General features: G+C 42.5%; 1 protein-coding gene across 1 annotated transcript in view; it reads right to left on the reverse strand.

Annotated features, from left to right (window-relative positions):
* LOC306779968 (protocadherin Fat 3-like) overlaps window positions 1-19,290 on the reverse strand; it is a 188,389-nt gene that overhangs the window by 105,002 nt on the left and 64,097 nt on the right. The window contains exon 2 of the mRNA XM_079272102.1: window positions 781-4,107. Coding sequence (XP_079128228.1) covers window positions 781-4,090 — 3,310 coding nt within the window. The 5' untranslated portion in view covers window positions 4,091-4,107. The remainder of the gene's footprint in view (window positions 1-780; window positions 4,108-19,290) is intronic.

Genomic DNA, 19,290 nt, shown 5'->3' on the forward strand with positions numbered 1-19,290 from the left:
AAATACACAACCACCTCCCTCAATAAAGCCGTACAAGTACTAACCAGAAAAGATGACAAAACTGACCAACAATAAAAGAGACGAGCATTATTGAGCTATATTCATTCAATTTGCGGCCACTTGAAAACAGCATCGCCCAGGCAGCAAACATAGAGATCGAAAGACAACGTAAACACCACAGCAGCAGCAGCCCACAAACAAACACATGAGAGCAAAAAAAGAGAGCCTGCCCAGTTTTCACACACTGTGTACTGCGACAAACACAAGGCTGTTTCTAGGAAACGCAGAGGTCGTTGGCATCCTCCTCTGTACAGTGAGTTATACAAATCCCTGAGTTTCTTGTAATTTGTCTGAACTTCTATCTGTGAGTCTTGTGCATCCCAACACTCAGCCACTGAATGTACACCTATTATATAGAATATTTTTTATCTTCAACATAATGTCAGCTGAGTGCAGAGTGTCACCTCTCTGGATGTGGAGCTCTGCCCTCCTGTGACCACAGACACACCAGTAGCTTCTTCTCTGCCACCTTGCTTTTCTCCATTTTCACACAGTTTATCATCATTTTTTTAATGTGGCTCTTGTTCTTTCTCTGTAACTGCAATTCGAAATTTTGCAAAGTACAATACTTCAGATTAAAAATAGTTAAGTACAAGTAGAATAACTTGTAAAAACTCAAAAAAAGTACACATACACAATAATACAACTGTGTCACCGTAGCGAGAGTCAACATAATTTGTGACTTTTAACCCTGGGTAAACAATTTTCAAAGAAACTCACCTGTCTCTTCATCAATGGCAAATCGTCCAAGTCCACTGCCATCATGAATGGAATACTGGATTTCTCCATCTCTGCCAGCATCATCATCGTTAGCAATGACTTGGAGGAGGGTAGTTCCAATCCGGGCATTCTCTTTAACTAATCCTGTCAAGGCAAAGTGGGAAAAGTATGGAGCGTAGAGGTTTTCGTTCACATCTACGACCTCCACCTCTACAAAGGTGACAGAGAGAAGAGAAACAGGCCTTCCCTTGTCTTTGGCCTTCACAGTGAGGTTGTAGAACTGCTGGGTCTCGTAGTCTAGCTCTTTTGTCAGCCGAATAGCCCCGCTGGCCCTGTCTACCTCAAACCATCCATTGTAGTCGTTGGCTAGAGAGTACCGGACCTGGCCTCCCAACCCCAAATCTGGGTCCTGAGTTTCTAACCATGCCACAACAGTTCCTACTGGAAGATCCTCCAGAGCCCTGGCTTTGTACACATTGGGGATAAATAGTGGGGGACAGTCATTCACATCCTCCAATATGATTTTCAAAGTGATCACAGAAAACCTCTGGCCCCCGTTCTCTGCCTTGTCCCGGGCCTCAATCTTCAGGTTAAAAGCTGAAACAAACTCCCTGTCTAGTTGGCCAGCAACATACACTATCCCATTACTGCAGTTGATACCAAACTGGCTGGTGCTGGTCAAAACAGAGTATACAATCCCACCATTAGGTCCAAGGTCTTTGTCAGTGGCCTCAACCTGGATGACATCGGTACCTATGGCAGTGTTTTCGGGTATGACAATTCTATAGCCTTCTTCTTGCAAAAACTGGGGTGCATTATCATTAGCATCCTCTATGTAGACAGTAAGCAAACGCCAGGCAGTTTTTTGTGGCAGGCCGAGGTCATAGATAGTTAGGTTGAGGAGATAACGATCCCTCGTTTCCCTGTCCATAGGGAGGAAGACACTGATAAGGCCAGTATCCATGTCAATGGTATAACAGCTGTCAGTGTTTCCATCTGAAATAGAGTATAGAATCTGACCGTTGAAACCTGTGTCACCATCGTAGGCATTGACCTTGAAAACACTCGAACCAATCTTTAGGTCTTCCCGTACAGCAATATCTGTGGGGAAAGCTTTGTCGAACTGGGGCGTTTGCCGATTGACAGAGAAAAGGTCAATAAAATCTTCCTCGATCTTGGGCTTGGTGCTAGCCTTGGACTTTTTGAGTAACTTCTCAGCTAACTTTTGGGCTACCCTTGTCTCTTTACAGTTGAAACTTTTGGGAGGAGATTTGCCATGAGCAACAGAGATGTTAACAAACATAGGATCAGAAAAGTTCTCACCATCTGTTGCAGTTATTTTAAGACTAAAGACACCGTTCTTTGGACTGGCTGTGGCTAGGGAATGTTGCAGTGAAAAGACCCCTGAATCAGGGTTGAGGTCGAAGTACCCCCATTCGTTCCCTGAAATGATCTTATATTTTACGAGCTCCAACTCATCTATGTCAATCGCAGACATTGTGGTAATCACTTCATCCACAGGGAAATCCCTGGAGATCACACCCTGACACGCTACCTTCTCAAACAATGGATGGTTGTCATTTACATTTTCCAGGTGGATTGTTACATTGACTTCACTCTCTCGCCTGTAAGGCGACCCCCAGTCAGATGCTCTTACAACAAATACAAAACTATCTGATGAGGATTCAAAGTCCAACTCTTTAGTGGTGCTGATGATACCAGAAAACTGATTGATTTTGAAGGGTAATGGCTGAAGGCTGGAAATGCTGTAAGTTATGTATCCATTTTCTCCTTCATCCTCATCCACTGCAGAAACTGTCAATACATTGGTCCCAACAAGTACACTTTCATTGACCAAAACCTCATAAGAAGCCTGATCAAATGTTGGTGGGTTGTCATTGGCATCTTGAATGGTTACCCGCACTTTAACTTTGAGCTCACTATCTATTTCCAATACCTCCAGATTGAAGACATCCTGGGACACCTGAGTGAACCACTGAGCGGTGGAGATTGTACCTGTTAATGTGTTCATCTGAAAAAAAGCTGAATCTGCAGAAGGTGTCAAGATATATTCTGCATCATCCGGCTCTGGCCTGATTTTGACAGCCTCTACAATCGTGCCTGGTGGTGAAATTTCATTCAGATTAACATCATACAACTCCCGCTCAAACGCAGCTTCTGCTGTCTGCCGTTTCTTGACCATAATGTGAACAACCTTGACAGAAGAGAACTTCTGTGGGGCTCCCCTGTCTATAGCCTGCAAAGTAAGGTTACATCCATCAGGGTAAGTTTCCCAATTTAATGACTCAGAGGCCTTTATAGCAAACTCACCTTCCACAGATCTTTCTACAAAAAACTGCTCTGAAGGGTCTCCACCAACAATGACCACTGAGTCTACTTCTCCATTTAAGCCTTCGTCTAAGTCTTCAACAGTGACCATGGCATACACAGGGTTTTTATCAAGCCCCGAGGGGCTGTGGGTGACCACATTCATGACTGGGGCATGCTCATTCACGCGCTCTACATGGACAAAAAGTTTGGCCGTGCTGCTGACCCCATTATTTCCATAGAGCTTCATGCCACGGTCTACCGCAAGGATTTCTAAGTCGTACCGGTTCTGCTCATCAACATTTAGCTTTCCACTGAGAGAAACCACTCCACTGGTTGGGTGTACAGCAAATAGCTCAGTTTTCTCCTTGAAAAAATAGTAAAACTCCCCATTGGAGCCAATATCTGCATCTGTGGCGGTAACTTGTGCTATGCTAGTCCTGGGAGGGGTGCTCTCCGCTATGGTGACGGAGTAAGTAGTGGGTGAGAACAAGGGTCGCAGGTCATTCATATCCAAGACCTGGATGCTGACTTTAGTCCAGGTCTCAAGGAGGGTCTCTACCTTGACAGAGGCTTTTACTGTCAATACATAATTATCCTGAATCTCTCGGTTCAAGATAGCTGCGTTGCCACCTTTAGTCCTTATGCGCAAGAAGCAGAAGTCGCCCAGCACGTACTCCTCTGCCTTGAAAAGCCCTTCATCATCACCTGATGTGATTCTGTAGCGGATCTCCCAGGAGCGCTGGGCCAGGTGGATGCCCATCTTAACTTGACTGTTGGCAAAGGTGCGTGCTGCTGAGTTTTCATGAACCATAGCGTGATAGACAGCCTGAGTGAAGCCAAAGTGAGGTTCATCCTGAAGGCCACCCTGGGTGTTCTGGCCGCAGCAGGGTGGTGGCTTGAAGAGCAGCAACGGCAGCAGCAGGGCCAGGCCGAGGAGAGGGGCTCGCATCCCTGCCCACTGGCCCATTTTCACATCCATCCCATCATCCCTCCATCCTGTAAAGAAAGAGACAGACAGAGACAGGGGGACAGAATGGTTAGCTACACGGGGAATTTACAACATGTAGCATAGACTTATTTTATCTTTATTGTTATGTCCATTGGACTACAGAGATTGATTGGAAGTGGGGAGGGAAGGGGGTGTCTAGAGTTACTGGGCAACCAAAAGAAAGGCTTACATCATCCTTGCGTGGCCTCAATCAGTCAATCAACAGTCAATTGCAAGTTTAAGAAAAACCAGAGGTGGTTTGAGAAGGAACAAAATAATTGCATGGCTAGGATGAGAAGCGTAACATCACCAAAACAAACACTAAAGAAAATAAGTGCAGAGGGCAAAATGTCGGGCTGCCACACATGACCCTATTATAACCCATTTCCGGAAATACATGAAAACTCCAGCCCAAAACCATGTAATATCTCCAGATGCAAAACAGTTATGGTTGAAACAGTCAACTAGCTGCTGTGTTCAGATTGTGTTCTCTTTTTTAAGAAAAAAGTGTTCTATAAGTAGGCAGCCACAGATATGTGCCAATCAAGGCTCTGGGAGAAAAGCCAGATCCAGTGAAAGCCATGTTGTGGCCATAGGAGTGCCACAGTGGTCTGCAATTTGATGATTCTGCACTTTCCACCATAAGGGATGGAGAGATGGGGTGGGAAAAGACAGACTGTGTCTGAGCACACTGATAATAACACACTGCTGAAGTGCAGAGCTAAATCTACACATTTTCAACAATACACGCAGTTACACTCACAGACACACAGCTCCTGCAAGAGTACAACCTTTTTTTTTGTTTCAAACAGGAACTGATCCAGTTTTAACTTCTGACTCACAGACAAAAAAACCAAACATTTGACTTTGCGAGTGTGACCAAAAACAACCTCATCTGAAACAAAGCAAACCGATGCTTAAGCCTGCATCTAAATGCAATCCAACAGTCATTCAGGGAATAAAGGCTGGAATCCAAACAAATTGAAATGCCAAAAACACTTCAGTTTTTGTCTGACCTTAAACTGTCATCTCAGTGTCAACTTGAGTCAGTGACGGCGGTTTAGAGGACTGTTATGTTGGGTGTCTGAGCATCTCAGTCAGCCATACTGGGTCAGTACATCTCTCCTTTGAAAAACTAGCACTCGCAGGGAGGCCCAGTAATGATGCATCGACCTGCAGTAACCATTTGAATCCTGGTGGATTTCTTTCCGTTTTCACTCTTCAATTAATTAATTAATTAATTAACCAATTAATATATTAATCAATTTCCTGCATTTATGCATTTTATTTCTTACACTGTTTTTTAATTGTTCTTGAAATCTCCATTTCTTTTGCCCTGTGTTTTGATGCTTTTAATGGTTTTATGTGAAGCACTTTGAATTACCTTGTTGTTGAAATGTGCTATACAAATAAACTTGCCTTGCCTTGCCTTCACTTACAGACTCATGGCACAGTCACTATATGTCTGGGATCTCAAATGATCTGGATTATTTGCCTGCATTTCCACTCTGCAGATGTGTGTATGTGAATGGATAGAGGACAGTGTTTCAGCGATATAACAACCTGAATTGTTTAACCTAAAGTTGAATAATATTATCTGCATTATAAATCTGCACTAGGTAAGGTCATGCTGCAAACACCAACGCTCAGTTGCAAATAAAACGCATTCCCAGCCATAAAACGTGCAACGCTTCTCCGATGCTGAAATACTGTTTGTACAAATCATTTTCCATGCTGGGTCAGGGCTGCTCACTGTGGGGTCGGTACCCTTTGATAGGATGTCCAGCTTTTCCTGAAATGTCCTTCTTGGGAAATCGTTTCTCCTCCCTTCAGCCATTGAGTGTTAAAAAAACCAAGCTAGGTAAAAAAAGAAAGAATCTACACCAAGCAAAACACAAAAAAACGTCATGTCAATGTCATAACTTCTTACATATCTTTCAACTTGAACTGTTACACTATTACTAAGTTCTGCAAGCTGCTTCAGCTTCACAACAGTCACGCTAGCCCACTGACCAATCACAGCGCACACTAATTCTGAGCGAGCAGCTCTGACACGTCAAAGAATACGCCCAACATGTCAAACTAAAGGTCTGATTGGTTGAACACTATGACAATCAGCAATATCGTCCCCATTCACTTAAAGTGCACATGGATTCACTTGTGAGTCTGCAGGCCTCTCTTCTTACCCAGAGACACAGAGGTGGAATCTGATTGGATAAAAGCTCTACTTAAAACAAGCTGCACTGGAAGCAGAGCAACTGAGGAAGACAGTAGCTGTGCTATGAGAACATAAGATAATGGGAAAATATTTTTATAAATTATAATACATGTAGTGTATTTCAGAAAAAATATTAAATTATAAAATAGCTATAACTTTGTGATTCTGTTTAGGCCAGCAGAGAAGGCCTTGCTCTGCCTGACGGCCCACCACTGTTGTGTTCCAATATCACCAATTTATGACCCTGTAAATTGGGTTAGTTTGGTTCAAAGGCTTGATCCCCCTATATCTCATTGGTATTCATATGGGATACCAGGCCCTTGGTTACATGAAGCAACCAGAGGCTGATGCCCCAACAGCTACTATGTGCTCACTTTCAAAATGTCCGGTATTGCTTAAGATGCAACCGACAAGATCAAACAACAAGTCGAAGTCCATTCATCCCTTTATGGTGCTTATTATTACTGTTACTATTGAATGCTGTAGGAAATGGCATGTGAAAACAGTCATGAGACTGTAGCAGCCTGTTTGTCCACTGCTGTTACAACTGTAGAGCTTGAATTTAGCATGCTGTTATTTTAAATTGATACAATGCAACACAATACCCAACAGGCAGCCACATTTGGAAGTACCAAGAACACACATCTGGGCAAAGTGTCCTCTGATATGTTTAACACACACACACACGTGACCATCAGAGCTCATTCCTGTACTCCATAATTAGAGCTTTGCCCTTAGGGCTGGTTGGAGGGCAGTGTGCAGTGGGTTGACATTAAGCACAGGGACCAGATGTGCTGTTCTGCTGAGAATGGGGACAGCAGTGTTCACAAGGACTCTCTACCAGAGAGCCGAGCCATCGGCAGGATGGAGCTGCTTGGTCACACCCTGTGGCCTGTGTTTTCTCTAAAGTGTGGCTGTAAACACATTTCTCTTTTTTAGGTTTTGGAAACTCTGCGAGTGTGTGTGTGTGTGTGCGCGTTTCTTTCTATTTGTCATGCAGTAAAGTGCAAGTTGTTTGTAAAAGAGCAGAGAAATTAAAGGAAACCAGTGCTAAAACATGTACAAGTATGTGTGGTCTGTAGTTCTCTGTATTCATTCACAACAGTCATTTTTGTGCTCTCAATTTTTATTTTCTTGAAATAAGGAAAACAACCTGCCAGTATGAGATTATTTCATTGGTTCCCTACAATTGAAGCAGTCCCATCCACTCTGTTAATCCTGCGTAATGACTGACTCGTTCCAGTTTCAAGATGATGAAATCAAAAATGTGTAAAACACTGATCATTTCCAAGACATTGACCTTTCGAATGGAATCCAAACAGTGATAGTCTGTCGAGTGATGCAGTAAGGCTCTGAGAGAAGCTCAAGAATATTTAGGGGGTAATTATATCCCTTTTATTGGATCAGGAAAGCGTTGAGATCAACATCTGTTCTCATACGTCTGGTAGAAATAAATGTGACATAACCAGACGAGACAAACCACCATACAGCATGAGAGAGAATCCAAGACATCACCAAGTAGAGTCTAAAGAAACCTAAGTATTCTATGACAAGCCTTGAAGGTATCTCTTGTATAATCCCAATTTTTTAGGTCTTAAATCCTTGCTAAAGCACTTTTCAAGTAGGTTTTCTGGGTTTTCTTTAGTCTGGCCTTTACACAGGGGTGGAGGGGCGGGAGGCAACAGGAATATGCTAAATAGTCAGATTAAAACTGTTATTCATACATCATTCTACCAGGATCCAGGGCTACTTCCTGTGGTACATCTGGCAGGCAGAGGACCAACAACCAGGATCCTAAGACCTAGAGCAGCGTCTGGCAGGCAGAAGACAAATAAGCTGGTTCTATTGAGTAGGGTTGCACGGTGTAGCGATACTAAAAAGGTACCGCGGTACCTGTACTTTAAAAACCATATAATTTTGCATATTTTTAGTGTCGATACTTTATTAAAATAGTGCGCGATCAGAGCGACTCGCTGCTCCGCTCCCTGTCATGCTGCCTGCAGGCATTGACTGCAAGGGGGCGGGGCTGCCCAGCGCTCACACAGCAACAGGCAGCACGCGCTCACAGAGAGTGATCACAGGGGAGACATGCAGGAGCTTTTACCGACCGTCCTCGGCTTGTTGAAAACAAGATGCCAGAAGCATCATCTGGAAGTACTTTGGCTATATTGCAGACAGTGAAGGAAAGCCCACTGACCTACAGAGACCCGTCTGCGAAACGTGTTTCAGACCAATTGAGGCAACACGTCGAACACGGCAAAGCACCATTCAGACAGACTGAACTTTTCAGAGAGTTCAAAGAACGACGGTAAGCAAATGTGATTATAAACATTAACACCCCCAACCTCACCCATAGACAGCTAACACGAGGAGCCTTAGCCTAGTTTGACGACAAGCCTATATGATCATGAGGTCACAAACTCACAATGCACACAAAAGTGTACTAAATGAAACACAATTGATGCAAAATGGCGACATGCTAGTGGAACCTGAGGGTGGAGCTAATTATTTTTAGTTCAGGAAAAATAATTATTCCATGAATTAAGATAAATTATGAAGTGAAAATATCAAACTCACTATGCAAGTAAATGAAGCATTGTTTACCCACCCACTCCCACAGACAGTGGGACAGATGCCAGCAGAGTCAGCAGCAACACAGAGACAGATGTGCAGCAGGGCCGAGATCCTTCTTGTGGCACGCGTCAGTCTGTGGCACGCAGCGTCACACAGCGTCCCTCTCTGTCACTCAGCGTCCCTCTCTGTCACTCAGCGTCCCTCTCTGTCAGTTCAGCGGAAAGATTCAGCTGTGGCACGCGAGCATAGTTCGGCAATTGTCAAGAAGCTGCGGAGCTGAGGGGGCGGAGCAACATTTCCTGAGACATTTCCTGAGAACACCCGTTGTTGTTACGACAGATCAGCTTCCATAAATCAGTTTTATGATTTTAGTTGAGTCACAGGAGCCCCCTGTTCTCTGTATGCATCCTTAGAGTAAGTACGTTGTACTTTTTTGTTTCTCATTCATTTTATTTCAGTATGATTTTGCTGCTTATGCAACAAAATGGAACATAATACACTTTCCAAATTATTACTTTTATAGTCACTTACAACAATCGGCTAAAATAATGAAAATAAATCATCCGTTTTAGAATCATTTAAAAGTATATATTAAAATTAAGACATAAAATGTCCAATCCAAAAATACATGTTTGAAAATATCTTCACTCTTCCTCTGCTTATATGTATATGTATGTCAGTAGGACATATGTTAACTGTTAACAGTTTACAGCATACTTAAATAAATATAAATAAATACAAAACACACGCACACTTTGTACACACACTGCAGCAATTCTTTTGCAGGAATATGAGCATATTTTCCCCCTCTGGCAAAATACAACACGTCTCATGCCTTATTTTATTTTACCAGTTGGTGGCGGTAATGCGCCAATTCGTTTGCCAACCGCCAGTACACCAAAAGGGAGGAGAAGAAGAAGCTTTCCCGTGCCTGTGTTGTTGTGCTCATGAGCGACAGCGCTACGTACCCCGTTGTAATAATACTATGAGTGAGGAGCGGAGGACCCAGTCCTGCTGCCAGGACGGAGTCATCAGGGTAGTGTAAAAAAAGTATTTCAATCTGCGCAGGAAGACAGAGGGTTACGCAGAGTGACAGAGCGTGAAGCAGTGTGACGGAGCTTGAAGCAAGGTGACGGAGCGGGACGCAGGGTGACGGAGCGGGACGCAGGGTGACGGAGCGGGACGCAGGGTGACGGAGCGGGACGCAGGGTGACGGAGCGGGACGCAGGGTGACCGAGCGTGACGCAGGGTGACAGAGCGTGATGCAGAGTGACAGAGCGTGACGCAGGGTGACAGATATTTGATGTTGATGGTTAATTTGCAACCAAGTTGTATACATCATGTATTTACTTGTTATTTGTATGTAATAGAAAAGTGAGCATGTGTACTTCATGAAGCAATAAATAATGACAATTGAAAAATATAGAGAGATGTTTGGTTCATTCTTTTCAAACACTAAGCCTAATTTACCTGAGTCATTGATTTAATTGTCACACTTAAATCCTGAATTGACTGGTGAAACAGAAGAAGTTAAAGGCCAAGATGAGAAGATATAATGTTGGTCAAATACTGTGGTCCAAATTCAATTTATTCAGTTGTATTGGCATTGAGATATAGAAAGTTTGACTCTAGAATATTCAAACAATTCCGAATCTCACAAGACAAGAGCAAAAACAAGATGAATGTGTTCTCCTTTCTTCGTTGCTGTCATGTTAACTGTCTTGTGACCGCTAAGATTGATCTCTGGAGCTGTAGGTGGATGCAGACTGTCAGAAGTGTTACTATTTTGAAAATGTATCACTGATTGTGTTACTATGGTAACTGAAGCAAGGTCCACTGGAGGCTGTTTAATAATAGAGTGCAGTGATGAGATTAACGTGTTATACATTCATAATATCAGCAATTTCCTGCCACGTTTTTAATATTTTGTGATCCTATATTGAACGTAATTTTCTTTTCTTTCTCGGAACTGAATCACGCTGCAAGCAATCGGTCCATTTTGTAGCCTCAGATGGCTTAATTGTTGCTGAAAGAGCACTCTTAACGTGCATTTATTAACATAGCTGTATAGTAGTAGTGTGATGGCAATAACATAACGAAAATAATGATGTGGCCTGCTGTACATGTGGTAAGTAGTAGCCTATGTAACGTAGCCTATAAAACAATCAATACATATGGTAACATATACTAACAATGATAATAATATACTGTGTTGTCAAACTTGTATTCAACTTGTTTATCTGCTTTTTATATGTAGTGCTATATATTGTGATGACTTCCATAACAGTTCAACTACGTTTATTTAACACAAGTAGGAAATGGCATTTAACACATGTAGCGTCCAAATCTTTAGCTGTAAGTAAACCTTTAGTTGACGCGTGTTTCTTGTCTTTTGCACATATCTCACACCGACGCCGCTCGTAGATGAAAAGCAATACGTGTTTTATTGATCCATTTCCTTCGTACAAGTCAGTCAATCAACTTCCTTTCTCCTAAAAGTATGCTGATTACTTCGACCTACTATACGTATCCACAGGTTATCCACGTAGATCGTTGCCTTTAACACGTTTTATAACACGATCCCAAACACGTATTGCTTTTCATCTACGAGCGGCGTCGGTGTGAGATATGTGCAAAAGACAAGAAACACGCGTGACAAGACAAGACAAGACAAGAAACACGTGACAAGACAAGACGGAATCGTGTTTGGGATCGTGTTATAAAACGTGTTAAAGGGAACGATCTACGTGGATAACCTGTGGATACGTATAGTAGGTCGAAGTAAAATAAAATAAGGCATGAGACGTGTTGTATTTTGCCAGAGGGGGAAAATATGCTCATATTCCTGCAAAAGAATTGCTGCAGTGTGTGTACAAAGTGTGCGTGTGTTTTGTATTTATTTATATTTATTTAAGTATGCTGTAAACTGTTAACAGTTAACATATGTCCTACTGACATACATATACATATAAGCAGAGGAAGAGTGAAGATATTTTCAAACATGTATTTTTGGATTGGACATTTTATGTCTTAATTTTAATATATACTTTTAAATGATTCTAAAACGGATGATTTATTTTCATTATTTTAGCCGATTGTTGTAAGTGACTATAAAAGTAATAATTTGGAAAGTGTATTATGTTCCATTTTGTTGCATAAGCAGCAAAATCATACTGAAATAAAATGAATGAGAAACAAAAAAGTACAACGTACTTACTCTAAGGATGCATACAGAGAACAGGGGGCTCCTGTGACTCAACTAAAATCATAAAACTGATTTATGGAAGCTGATCTGTCGTAACAACAACGGGTGTTCTCAGGAAATGTCTCAGGAAATGTTGCTCCGCCCCCTCAGCTCCGCAGCTTCTTGACAATTGCCGAACTATGCTCGCGTGCCACAGCTGAATCTTTCCGCTGAACTGACAGAGAGGGACGCTGAGTGACAGAGAGGGACGCTGAGTGACAGAGACGGACGCTGTGTGACGCTGCGTGCCACAGACTGACGATGCTTGACACAGACTGACGCTGAGTGACGCTGCGTGCCACAGACTGACGATGCTTGACACAGACTGACGCTGAGTGACGCAGAGGTGCCAGTGCCACAAGAAGGATCTCGCTGTCTCTCCAGATGTGTTTGAAAGCCAGCGGAAATATGAGAGAGGCTCAAAAGATGCGAAGAGGTTAAACATTAATATTAATTCCATTTGTAAAAAAGGGATGTTTTATTTATATAGATAAATATACCAGTATCGTATTTGTGGTATTGTATCGAATTCTGGTATCGTAAGTATCGCGTATCGTGATACTTATGGCAGGTATCGTATCGAAGTCATAAGTTTGGTATCGTGACAACCCTACTATTGACCCAGAGCAGCATCTGGCAGGCAGAGGACCAGCTACCATTGATGAATAGCCTCTACTGTATATAGCACTGTTAGCTATTTTATTGAGTTTCCTTTTAGCCAAATGCTGTGAGTGAATTTGAGTTCCCTCTGGTTAAGAAGGTTTTCACTGTGAAAGATATGAACAGAAGGAATGAACTGCACTGCCTTTGTCCAGGTTGAAAGGAGTAATACAGTTTGCTGTCTTGTCTTGAGCCTCCGTGTTGATGTTGTTGTACAATAAAGGGTACGCACAATGTGATTGGTTGACGAAAACGTTCTATTCTTGAAAGAAACTGGAGACACCCTGGAAATTGAAATAATTTAAATTCTCCTGCTTCTTCTTAAGCGCATAATTGCCATGTTGTTTCTATACAAGGAAACCCCACAAGCCTGTGTCTGCTAAATGTTTGCCACACACACACCACAAGGGATAGTGACACAGAAAAACACTATCATTCTCCACAGAGAAGCCCCACTTACTGTCAGCTCTAAACACTCTCTCATTAGCTTTTCATTGCAGGCTAATTGGCCCTGAATTATGTGGCAAACAGCAACGAGCAGCAGCCACACCCCTGACACACCGCTGCTGCCACTGGCTCTGACCCTGCACATGTACAACTATAGGTTAACAGCTATTTTGCCTTTGCTACCTGCTCACACGCTGACAAAGTAACACATGGACACACACATAGGGTGGAGCTGACAGAATAATGTACTGAAAATACTTCTTTAACCACCAGACAACGTCCTCTATAGTAGCCATTCCCACCGGTGGGTCGCAGGAGATTTTATTAGGGTCACCAAATAAATTAGCAGAACTTCTTCCATAGTCTTTAATTTAACATTTATATTTGCAGTTCACCTTTGAGCCACATGAGGGAGCCTGAATGTTCGTATTGTTCTGATAATTGTAACAGTCTTAAAACATTTGATCGAATATGAAACACCAATGCACATTCTGTTTGTTTGCCGGATGAGAGGAAAAAAGAGAGCCTGTTGACTCCTAAATGCATTTATTTGGTCTCATTTTAGAAGTATTTAGGAGGAAGATGACGACTCCACAACCGCTGAGAGTTCTGGGAGAGGATGTGGACATGGTGGAGGAGTACAAGTACCTGGGTGTCTCCATCGACTGCAGACTGAACTGGAAGAACAACATCAACGCTGTGTACAAGAAAGGGAGGAGTCGACTCTTCTTCTTGAGGAAACTTCGATCCTTCAACGTGTGCAGCAAGATGTTAGAGATGTTCTACAGTCTGTTGTGGCCAGTGCACTGTACTTCTGTAGTCTGCTGGGGGAGCAGCATTGGAGCCGGAGACACCAACAGACTGAACAAACTGGTTAAGAAGGCCGGCTCCATCATTGGCTGCAAACAAGACAATCTGGAAGAGGTGGTGGAGAAGAGGACACTGAAGAAACTATGATCCATATTGGATAACCCGGACCACCCTCTCCACCACCTCCTGCAGGGACAGCGGAGCACTTTCGCCAACAGACTGATGCAGCTCCGCTGTCACAAGGACCGATACAGGAGAACATTCCTGCCCTCTGTCATATCACTGTATGATAAATCACCTCTGGCCAAGTCAAACACAAGACTGTAACACTGATACACTGTTGTTGCTGCTGTTGGTGATCTTGTGCACTACTGCTTTGTTTATTTTATTTTATTTTTTTTTTTCCTACTTCGTTAATTTAATACAATTCTATTCAGTGTATATACTGTGCATTTGTATTACTTTGTTTTCTTAAATTGAATAGGTCCTGCTCTGTTATTTTATTATATTGTATATATTGTGCATTTTCCATACCCAATATTTTATTATATTGTGTAACCCTGTTTGCTGCTGTCACAGACAACTTTCCCCTTGGGGATGAATGAAGTACATTTCTATTCTATTCTATTCTAATTAACATGTGTGTATGTTTTCAATAACAAATACCGGTACATAAAACAAAGTAGTGATTTGTGGCTGGTTGACCTGTTCAAGATAATATAAGGTCATGTGAAAATGGCAGTATAGATTGTCAGGAACGTTCATTTATGCACAAATTCGCTCTTCTCACTGTTTAAAGATAAGGCCATTTGGGAATTGTTAATTTATAAAAGGTCGATCCCAAAATAATGACTGTATGCATAAATATTGTACACTATACGGAAGCTCATCAATCCACAACAAACAACAACACCTTGCATCAAGATCATACACTCTTACATGCAGATTATGATGCTGGTGACTTTGCTGAAACTGCCTGGTTGGAAATATATTCACAAATCCATGACCTTACCAAATACTTTGTAATTACTGCTTTGTTTCCAATGACTGATTCACAAAATTTTGAAGACAGATGACAGCCATTTTAGCCTGAAAATGCCCCTTCACACTTTTAATAAGTGCATTCAAATCGGGCAGGAAGCAGTCCCTCTGATTCACTGCATAAGGGTAGTGGTGCTAGTTCAGGTGGCTGAGCATCACTTTGGGCCTTTTTGGCCTTTTCATGGTCTACAGCAGTGGTCCCCAACCACCGGGCCGCCGACCGGTACCGCTCCGTGGGTCATTTGGTACCGGGCTGCACATAAAGAATAAATAACTTTTATTTTTTTCATTTGATTGATTATCAGTCTGAAAGATGTTTTATTTTGAAAAATGACCGGATTCTCTCCCAATGACATGCGCCTGTGCCTGTTGACACATGTCAAGACGCTTGTCTCGGTCACGTGATACGTTCCCTCAAAAATTAAGCCCAAAAGCTAGCGAAAATGAGTAAAAAACAAATGTCTTTGGAGAGCTTCTTTGCAAAAGGGAAAAGGCCCACTGAGGAGACAGAAGAAGAGCCTACAACTTACAAGAAAAAGAAAGCTTCATTTAACAGACAATATCAGGAGTCCTACTTAATCCCGACAGGTAATTCTCACCCGCCAAGCCCGCTCTGCATAATATGTGGTGATAGCTAGCAAATGAGGCAACGAAGCCTTCAAAACTGCTTCGGCACATGGAGACCAAGCACCCTGCCTTAAAAGACAAGCCTTAGGAGTTTTTTGAAAGAAAAAAATGTGAACACGAACGACAGAAGCAATTACTGAGGGCCACCACATCAACAAACACTGAGAGCATCATACTTAGTGGCTAGCCGCATTGCTAAGGCTAAGAAACCATTTGGTGAAGAACTGATCCTGCTCGCCGCTATGAACATTTCCCGTGAACCCTTAGGAGAGGCAGCAGTTAAAAAGATAGCGCAGGTGCCTCTTTCGGCTAGCACCGTCACTAGCCGTAATGGTGACAAATAGCAGAGGACATTGAGACACAATTGTTGGAGAGGATTAAGAAGTCACCGTGGTAATCACCTAATCGCACAATAACTAACTTATTAGGAGAGAAAACTGGATTCAGTGTGAAGTTAATCTTAAAATTGATGATCAACATTTAAAACCTAGATTTATGCACACAAATGCCATATGGAGCTGTGACTTTTTATAGCACCAAATGGTGTCTTTATTGAACATGGATGATGCAACACTGTCTAAATTACCACGTATCCACAGCTCCCCTCATTCCTTACACCTAACAGCCATATGAGCTATAGATGATTTAATTTGATTTAAAAGGCCTCACTGCCAAATCCTTCTGTGCAGCAAAACACTGGGACTGTTTTTTTCTGTCCTGCTGTGATAATTACTGCCTCCTCTATGTGGAAGGAGTGTAGGAAGACAAACAGAAAGACAAACTGGCTGACGAGAGGGAATAGAGAGCATGAGAGGTTTAGTAGAAAACAAACAGCACAACAAGACAGCAGGAGGAGACCGAGGAAGAGAGAAGGGGAGTGTGTATTATCTCATCTATACAGAGAACTGCAGCACAATGGCGCCCACAATCGTGTCTGTCAACTGTGGTTAAAACATCAATCAGCAGAAAGGCATCTATTGGGCCAGAACAACTCAATTACCCACGATTCATACTTTGTCTTTCTGCTACAACTTCAAAAGACATTGCTTAAAAATGCATCAGACAACTCAAAACATAACCACTTCAGACAATATTTGGTGATGCAACGCAATAACTGTTAAAGGTATTGTTGGGGAGTTTTTACTTTTCAGATGTGAGGACAGAGGATGTGGTATGCCGTATTGGTTGTGAATTTACAGAGTGAGCCAAGTGTATAACTGGTGTTCAGGATGAAACTACATAGATGTAGTCGTACACAGTATTTTTACCCTGGAGACCACTGTTCATGTCCTGCGTGAAACCAAGTTGAACTTTATGTATTTTACATTTTACTTTGCTAAGTTATGCCAGTTATGTAACAAACATACTTATTGTAACCTAAACTGGGATCTTTACCTAAAAATAACCAAATACTTGTGTTGCCTTAACCTAACCACATATTGTTGTTGCCTAATCCGAACAAAGTAGTTTTGTTGCTGAAACCTAATTAAATAATTTTGTTGCCTAAACCTAACCATGTGGTTGTGTTGCCTAAACCCAACCATAAAACTTTGTTACCTAAACCTAAGCTGTCATGATCAGGCTTTGCCTTGTGTTTTTCTGTAGCTCCTCAACTCAGCCACTCCCTCATCAGTCCAACTCCCCTCACCTGTTCTAGTCACTACTTAAACCCCTGTCTCTCACTCACTCACTGCCAGATCATTGTTTGTGTTCTCCCTGCCCGTTTGTGTCGTCCTGTTCCCGGTTTCCCCGTCTGCCTGCCCTGCCTCGTTTCCCACTGGATTTCCCCCCTCGTCTCTTGTTTTTGCTTGGACTCCCTGTTGTGTGGTAATTATTTCCTTTTTGTGTGGAATAAAACGCTTTTTCACTTCACCTGACTGTCTGCTCTTGAGTCTTCATGATGTCCCGTGACATAAGCAAGTAGTTTTGTTGCTTCAACCTAACTAGTTTTGTTGCCTAAATCTAACCACATAGTTCTGCTGCATAAATATGACCGAGTAGATTTGTTGCTGGAGTCTGCTCTTGAAATGCACTATATACTGTGTTACATTATGGCAACACAAAGAGGTCACTGTTCTCCCAGAGCAAACGATGCTTTGTCTTTTGTGATGTCTGGTGGAAGGAGTGAAAGGATGATAGAAAACTCACTTCAAAGCCCAGAGGGCACTCAATACAGCGCAGGAGGAGTTGTTCTTCAAATGCCAGTATAGACAATGTTGAAGTTAACCTGTCCTGTTTCCTTTGGCTTTGATATCTTATAGAACACAATTAATAAAGTGGAATTGGGGCGACTGTGGCTCACTGGGTTAAAAGAGTTGTCCGGTAACCGCAGGGTCAACGGCTCGATCCCCGACTGGGACGTGTCACGTGTCGAAGTGTCCCTGAGCAAGACACTGAACCCCTAACGGCTCCACTGAACCCCAAACGGCTTCCCGGGCGCCTGTCATTGGCAGCCCACTGCTCCCGATATACAGGGATGGGTCAAATGCGGAGACAAATTTCCCCTTCCGGGATCAATATAGTATAATAAATAAATATCAACTAAGCCCTAGCCCGACCACTCCATGAACAGGACCAATATTATCAGTGTCACAGATCAGTGTATATGCTGGCACATAAGTAAAGACGAACTGCAGTACTATAATGACAAATGTTTGAAGGCATTTAGAAACGTCATTAAATGGTAAATGGACTGTACTTGGATAGTGTTTTTCTAGTCTTCTGACCACTCAAAGCTCTTAAACACTACATGTCATCATTCACCCATTCACACCCTGATGGCAGGGGCATCAGAACTCTAACACTTTACCCATTCATAAACCGTAGGCACAGCTACAGGAGAAATTTGGGGTCAAGTGTCTCGCTCAAGGACACATCGACATGGAGTAGCGGAGCCGGGATCGAACCTCCGATCCTCTGATTGAAGGACGACCCTGCTCTACCACAGTCCCCTCATTACACAACTTGTCCAGCAGAGAGCACTGACAAGTTCATATTGCAACTGTAAAATGTAAAACGTATTTAATAACTACTTTTAAGATTGTTATCAAAAATGTATTGTCATATTGTGTTTGTTAAAAACGATTAACAATATGATATCAGAAACGTATAAGCGCTACTGGCATCAGCCTAAAATTCCAGTACCTCATTCGTGCTCTAATGCTTTCTGAGCTAGCTTGGTACCAGAGAGAGGGGTGACAGTGAGCCTCCCTTCCTCCATCTTAGAGTAGCAAGATCAGCCCAGTGTGCTCAGGGATGTGATACGTGTTTTAATGGCTTTTGGCCTCTGTGGTTTCAGGTAAATTACACCTTCTTAATGAGACTGGCAGTGGGAACACACTCAGCTCCTGCCTAATGTGCCATCAGCTGGAGATAGCCCTGGAGTAATGGTGACAAAAACAAGTGGTTGTATATAATAAATGAGAGAGCAGGCTGCAGACCTGCACCCTCGCTCTCTCTCACACGTATTGTGCAGCTGCTACACAAGAACAACTTTCAGGCAATAGGGGAAATTGTTGGTATCATTTTCTCTGTTGCTTGGACTACTGTGTCAAAAATAATGCAGAGATC

Source organism: Melanostigma gelatinosum, assembly GCF_949748355.1.
Source record: "Melanostigma gelatinosum genome assembly, chromosome: 7".
Taxonomy (NCBI): Eukaryota; Metazoa; Chordata; class Actinopteri; order Perciformes; family Zoarcidae; genus Melanostigma; species Melanostigma gelatinosum.